Here is a 7,142-nt window from a genome sequence, read left to right on the forward strand (position 1 = left end):
GAGGCAGAGTTCCACCAATCTGTAAAAACTGCCTCTGCATATCGGGGAACATTTTCAGAGTTCTTGAATATAAAATTGCAATCATTTCAAATATGTAATGATCTACATCTACATCATGTCATGAAGAGAATGTGTAGAAATGTGCGCATTAGACAAGGCCCAAAATCAATACTGGATCTTCAGGCCCTCATAAAGCATAGCATTAAATCATGGAAATAAGTGCAAGGGCCTTAGAAAACTTCCAGGAATTACTATCTATGAGTAAAATTCACAGTGCCATCCACAAATTCAGGTTAAAGCTCTATGGTGCAAAAGAGAAGCCATTCCTGATCATGATCAGAAAACTCTGCCATCTTCTCTGAGCCAAGGTTTATCTAAAATCCACCGAGGTAAAGTAGAAAACTGTTCTGTGATCAAACAAATAAAAATCTCAAATTCTTGTGTCATCTGGACTAAAGAGGAGACGGACCATCCAGCTTGTTGTCAGTTTTCAGTTCAAAATCTCTGATGGTATGGAAGTGCATTAGGTGGATGACAAACTTGCACATCTCAAGTTATATACAGATTTTAGAGCAACACATGCTCTCATCCAGATACCCTCTTTTTCCTGATAGGCTGTTCATTTTTCAGCAAGAGAACGCTAAACCGCAACTGCACTTATTACAACAGCAAGTCAAGGGGATGAGCAGACATTTGAAGCATGATAAAAGGGAAAAAATGATGACAAATAAGACCCTGGACTGCAGTTAGAATCGGACAAGAATGAGATATTTCTCTCCCAAAAGTCCCACAGCTGCCTTTCCTCAGTTCCCAGATGCTTACAGACTTGTTAAAAGCAGAGGGATGCTACACAGTAGTAAACATGATTCCGTCCCAACATTTCTACATAATGTTGCATCAAATTGAAAACAAGCTTTTCTTTTTTTTTTCTCTTAAAATTGTACATTTTCTCAGTTTAAATATTGGATATGATTTTTAGATTCTTTTGTGAATCAAATGTGAGTTTATGAGATTCGCAAATCATTGCATGCTGTTTTTATTTACATTTTATACAGCATGCCAATAGACAACATGAGCTAACATGAGCTAAAACAACTTTGTGAGTAACATATATTAGAGCTGAGCTTCTTTTGCTCAACCCTAATATATATATTTGCACTGACTATAACTACAGTCAGTGCACCCAAATCATAACACAACCGTTTCCTGTCTCACCTCTAATTGTGCAAAGCAGATTCCAGTATGCAACTCAAATTCTGCTGAGGTATCCCCCCCACCCCCTCATATAAGACATTTCTAATAGGTCATGGCAATAAAAGAAGTGTGAAAAGAGAGTCATTTTTAATGTTTCTTTATTAGAACTGCTTCCAATGAAACCTCTTTGCAGAAGGTCTGTGGATTATTCTGAGATGGAGGAAGCTGCTCGACATATTTGTTCCATTTGACTTTATCCGGATACACCTGAACTCTGTATGTTTGTGGAAAACAACTCAGTCATAACGATTGTTTCTTTATGATTTGATGATTTGGGAGGATATGACATATAGATAAGTACCCACCAACACTTATCACTTGTGTGCAGGTTTGTCTGGCTAGCACGATTTGTAATTATAAATGATGCCAGCATTGTATAGTGCGTATGTGAGATGAGAGGACAAGCTTATTTATGCTTCACGCTATGTCGCCAAGCTTGATTAGCTTCGCTCCGAGTTCGCTACATTACAATAAGGGAAGCAGATAAATACAGTGAGGATCTAAACGAGTTGTGTGTGTGTGTGTGGGGGGGGGGGGGGGGGGGGGTTGCCATCTGGAAGCAAAACAAACGTGTCAGAGATGGCTCATACATTCACGTTTTAATAAAGATGCAATTCATTATAAGCTTCTGAGAAGTGCAAACGTGCGAGTGTCCCATTCCCCAGCTATTATAGTCCCTGTGATTGGCCGCCACATGGAGCCAGGCGGCTGGTCTGAAGAGAGAGGGAGAGAGGGAGACAGAAAGGGGGACGCCTGGTCCCTCGGCGGAGCTCGCCAACAAAAGCGAGCCGAGACAGCTGCTCTCTCCACAGTCCACACCATTAAAGCTCTCTGGAACAAGAGATCTGGGGGTGGCGAGGTGCCAAAAAAAACCCTTCACTTCAAAGGTCTGAAGGGCTTCATTCATTCGGGGCACGGGGCTTCAGTCTTAGCGGAAATGCTGCTGCGCAATTATGGAAACAGCGCGTAAAACACGAACTTAGCACGCAGCCCTGCATTTACCTGGAAGCTTTCACAGATGCACGCTGACCCAGCCACTCTGCTCTGCTGTGAGGGTGATCTGAATAAAAATGACGTAAACAAAACATGTAATAACCAGGCCAGAGGATTCTCTCAATGCGCCATATGCACGCTCACCAGCAAAGCACCCCAACGAATTCCAGGCGAATTAAATCATCAAACTTGGTATTATGAGAACAGCTTTTGACTTATTCACAGTTGTGCAAATGTGTATATTGCAGTGTGTTTGAACACACATAAAAAAGAGAGAAAAAAAAAGTCGTCCACGTTGCACAGCAGCCAATGTGAGAATGCAGTTGCGCACAAATCAGAAGTCACAACAACAACGGGGAGAACAAACGAGGCGCAGGCCAACACCTGTCGCTTTCTTTGGAGAAGGGCCCTTAATTCCCCGAACTGATTTAGTTTTGGCCGAGGGGCCGCCAGCAGCAGCAGCTGCCAACTGAAGGCATCGCGTTACATCCGCCAAACAGACGGGTAAATCTGCTGAGGCTCGGACACAGAAGCCAGCAAAGAGGAAAAGAGGTCGGGCAGAAAAGAGACGGGGGCAGGGTTTAAATGCCTCGATGTGGTGTAGGTGCAGCGTCGTGCTGCAATCATTTTGGTTGGGCTGGTTTGAATAAGTAACTGACTGGTTTATATTTGACAGCCTGAAGAATTTCATTTTTGTCTTGAGTTAAACATATATTTGAGGCTTCTTCTAACATATGAACAGTCAAACAAAAACGAAAATAAAAACAAACAGCACTATTCTAACACTGTACTCTGTGTCTCTGTGCTGATTCGTTTTGTGCAGATGAATTATAAGTGCGAGCAGTTCACTGAAACTAACTGAAAGGGGGACAAAAAACGAACGTTCGTTCCCCTAACCCAAAAAATTGTCTGATTAAAGCCAGTCCAGCTCCTCGGGGCGCAGACCTGGGCTGACCGCAGACAAAGGGGGAGAGCGCTCATTGGCTCCGACCGTGTGCGCTCTGTTGTTCCCCAGCGAGAGCAGCACAGCCCCTATTCACATGTTAATAAGCCCCTATAAATACTAACAACAGCCACTCAGCGCCAGCAGCACGTCTGACTAGGATTACACAATAAACAGAGGGCGCCTCGCCTCGCCTACGAGTTTGTCGATTTTTTTTCTGCCTCTAACCGGTTCCGTTTGCCAGCTGCCCCTCGAGGACCACTCAGGAGGTACGAGCAGCGGTGGGAGAAGCCACAGTAACGGCGATCCAACCAACATGGCCCCCTCGGCTCGGCCAAACGGCCTCGGACTTGATGTGAAAGATGAAGATGAGTCCTACTGCGGGATACAGAAAGCGGATAGAAAGGTGGGGGACCGGTGGAGGCACTGTCCAGAGACACTTGGCAGTGACGCACTTGTCACGCCGCTTTAACGCTGCGTGTGCACAGTTATGAGGCAGGGATGGTTAGTTTGAGAGGAACCCCTCAATGATTCAAAGTTAGTTACATGCTTTAGTGAGAGAAGAATGACGCTGGGTTGCCTTTGCGCACCAACCGCGGACAGGTGGACGCTTATGACTTTGAATGGTGCTTCTTTCCTCATGTCACTGAAGTGTTTTCTTTCTGTGCTCCCGCAGACTAGGAAACCTCTGGTGGAGAAGAAGAGGCGAGCTCGCATCAACGAGAGTTTGCAGGAGCTGCGGACTTTGCTGGCAGACACAGACGTGAGTACGGAGCGCACACAGCTCCTGCACTGGAGTTTCACTTTTGCTCTGCGCCACAATGAAGGCGTAAACTGTGGCCTTGGTGGTGCTCATCTGGTTTCTTTCCTCAGTTTCATTCCAAGATGGAGAACGCAGAGGTGCTGGAGCTGACCGTGAAAAAGGTGGAGGACATACTGAAGAACCGGAAACAAGGTGTGCCCAAATTTATCCAGCCCGTGTAACAATAAAAGAGTAAAGATCTGTTTTGTTGAGCGCTCAGAGTGCCAAATAATAAAACGCTTGAGTATTGCATTATCGATAGAATTACTCTCATTATTATTGCAAGACAGGGGTACATTTTCACCCTGCTCTAATAAAAGAGCATGTGAAGAGTCAGGAAATGCTTGATTTAAAAATATAAACAGTGATGAGCAAACAAGAGCTCAGTGGGGTCTTTTAAATTACAATTTCCGTGTGTTTTATACCATTAACTCTCATCTAAATATCTTATACAGTATTTTACAAGAAAAAAAAAACACTTTTTCCGCAGAATGGTCACCATCGGAGGTTTGTATCAACATGCTTATATGTAGAGCTAGAGCAATTTGCAATTATCTTATAAGAGGAAGTGATATTTTATCACATAAAAGGCTGAAAAGTAACATTTTTAGCTGTTAAGTAATTGTAGTGTAGTGAAGGAGAAACATTTAGCTGTCACGTGTCTGCAGTCAATAAAGTAGGAGTTCTTCAGTCTTGTATTATCAATGCTTTGGATGCTGAGCAGTCGTGTCTCTCCTCTCACAGAGGCAGAGACACTAAACCGAGAAGCCAACGAGCGGTTTGCAGCTGGTTACATCCAGTGCATGCACGAGGTCCACATGTTTGTGTCCAGCTGTCCTGGGATAGATGCGACGGTGGCGGCTGAGCTCCTCAACCATCTCCTGGAGTGCATGCCCCTGAATGAGGACCACCTGCAGGACATGCTGACGGATCTAATCACGGACACTTCTGAGGGCAGCAGCAGCAGCACTTGGCATGGAGGCAGCGAGGCACTCTGCGCTTCTCTCACTTCTCCTGGTGAACGGAGTTTCTCCTGCGGGTCATCTTCTGCCCTCTCCCCAGCCCCTTCCTCCATGTCCAGTGAAGACTTGTGCTCTGACCTGGATGAGACTGACAGTGATCACAACCAGAGCTCTACAGAGGGCATGGAGAACAGGGAGCCTCCCAGTATGCCCACCATGACCTACCCCTGGTCTATGTGGAGACCTTGGTAGAGTAGTGGTGGGAGTTTGGATGGAATACAGTTGGGATGTGTTGAAAGGGGGATTATGGGCTTTCATTTTTATGGTGTGACACAGCACGTCCCACTGAAAGAGAAAATTCCACCCTACAATACAAGAGGATTTTGTGGCTGTACCAGTTTTGGCCTCCTATAAGACCGGTTAAGAAGGCTGACTACATGCATGGATTTTTTTTTCTTAGGCCTCCTGAACTCATGGCACTGATGTCCAATAATTAAAGTCTGTTCTCTTGAGACCAATTTAGGCACCAACAAAAGCCTCAGCTGATCACTCTGCAGTGATTCTGAATACCAGCGTGCAGATGGATTTTCTTCACAGTCACTACTGAATACAAGTTTACAGAGATTTCCCCCAATTCTGGGAAATGTTTGGAATCAGAAAATGTAAGAGAACATTTCATCAGAAGTCCTTCCTGGAGTACTTTGGACATTTATATATATTTCAAATTAAAAGTGGATTCTCCTTTATGCCATCAGAGGGATCTGCTACACTCTGCTACGCTTTCAGCTGGAGGCTCAGAAAAATAGCCCTCCTGTTCTTTTCAGTAGTAACACCCTGGCTTTGAGTCCTCTTGTGACTTGTCTTTACACCTGGAGAAACAAAAAGCAATCCCTCTCAACACCCAACAAAGCACAGAAAAGGCAACAGTGCAGGACTCTCCCTCTTGTTTGGTCTATACTTCAGTGTAAATAGGATTTGTACAAGGAGAAAAGCTCTTTCTAGAAACTGAGAAGTCGGGCGATGCCCCAATTAATATAAATATTTCTATTGCATTTCAGAGGTTCCTTTAGTTTATCGGACCAGTAGTTCCTTTAAGAATGACCATTTTATGTTGTAAAGCTGTTTAGAAATGTCTTGCGAATAAAATGTCTGAATTTTTCTAAATAAAATAACGTAACTGAAAACTTCTTTGTCTGACGTGACTCCAGCTTTGGAATAGAAGAGAGAAACTGGGTCAACGTGTTTGTGTCTGAAAATACTGATAAAGCAAACCGTTTCTGAAAACAACAGCAACCCAAACACTTGAATAAGTAGCCCAGTGCATTCAAAAGGAAAAGTATGTCCTTCACTTAAACTTTCATTGATTCATACAGTGCGTGCATGCGCGCGCGTAAAGCAGTCGCACCTCTCCGAAAGTGTCTTCGCTCTCACCTCTGTCACAATGACCGTGTTAACAAATGCGTGTTAGATCCTGTCTGGACCAGTCACCCAGACGCACCGTCGGAGGTCCTCACAAAGGGGCAACTCCCCTCATCCCTCCTATAATCGCATGCAGTAAGAGTCGGGTGTTGTGCCAGAAAGTGATTTCCGGTATTTGCCAAAAAAAAAAAAAAAAAGATTTCCCCCATTTAAACAGCTATAAATGACTTGCTGGCGCATAATCTGTCAAACATATCTGTCATCACACCAACAACAAGTCATTCTGAGCCACAATCAGCTGAAATCCATTTTTGGCAAAGTGATGTTTATATATCCTTTATTTATACTGCTAAAAAGTCTCGTTGACATTAAAATGCCTTTTTTTAACGAGTGATCTGGCCGAAAGGGCAGCGGAAATTATAAACAAATATAACACAAGACTTCTATAAAGATATTTTCGACTGGAATGATTATAGTGTAGGTATACTTACGCAGAGCCATAAAGATACTTGCACCTGTTTCTACTCGTAAAAGTAAATAACATGTCATATTTCACAACCATTAGGTTACAGCTAATAACCTAGGTGGGGGAACCGCACGTTGGGCACGTTGTTCACTGTCTGATGATCCTGGATTACTGGAGGAGGAGGCAGGCCAATTATCAACCCCCGGTGGAGTATGGGGGCTTGGAGGCTCTGGGTGTGAGCGTCGGAGGAAACATATGCGAAGAGGAGCTGATCAAAGCTTTGAGCCACTGTTTGACAGCGGA

General features: G+C 44.1%; 1 protein-coding gene across 1 annotated transcript; it reads left to right on the plus strand.

Moving 5' to 3' along the window:
• The first annotated feature begins 3,218 nt into the window (after window positions 1–3,218).
• Window positions 3,219–6,138, plus strand: her13 (hairy-related 13). The gene is made up of 4 exons (XM_026192340.1): window positions 3,219–3,596; window positions 3,867–3,953; window positions 4,064–4,145; window positions 4,737–6,138. Exons 1-4 carry the CDS (start codon window positions 3,507–3,509, stop codon window positions 5,204–5,206), a joined length of 729 nt encoding a protein of 242 aa, XP_026048125.1. The 5' UTR covers window positions 3,219–3,506; the 3' UTR covers window positions 5,207–6,138.
• Window positions 6,139–7,142: the final 1,004 nt, after the last annotated feature.

The sequence above is a fragment of the Astatotilapia calliptera genome, chromosome 14 (assembly GCF_900246225.1).
Source record: "Astatotilapia calliptera chromosome 14, fAstCal1.2, whole genome shotgun sequence".
Taxonomy (NCBI): domain Eukaryota; kingdom Metazoa; phylum Chordata; class Actinopteri; order Cichliformes; family Cichlidae; genus Astatotilapia; species Astatotilapia calliptera.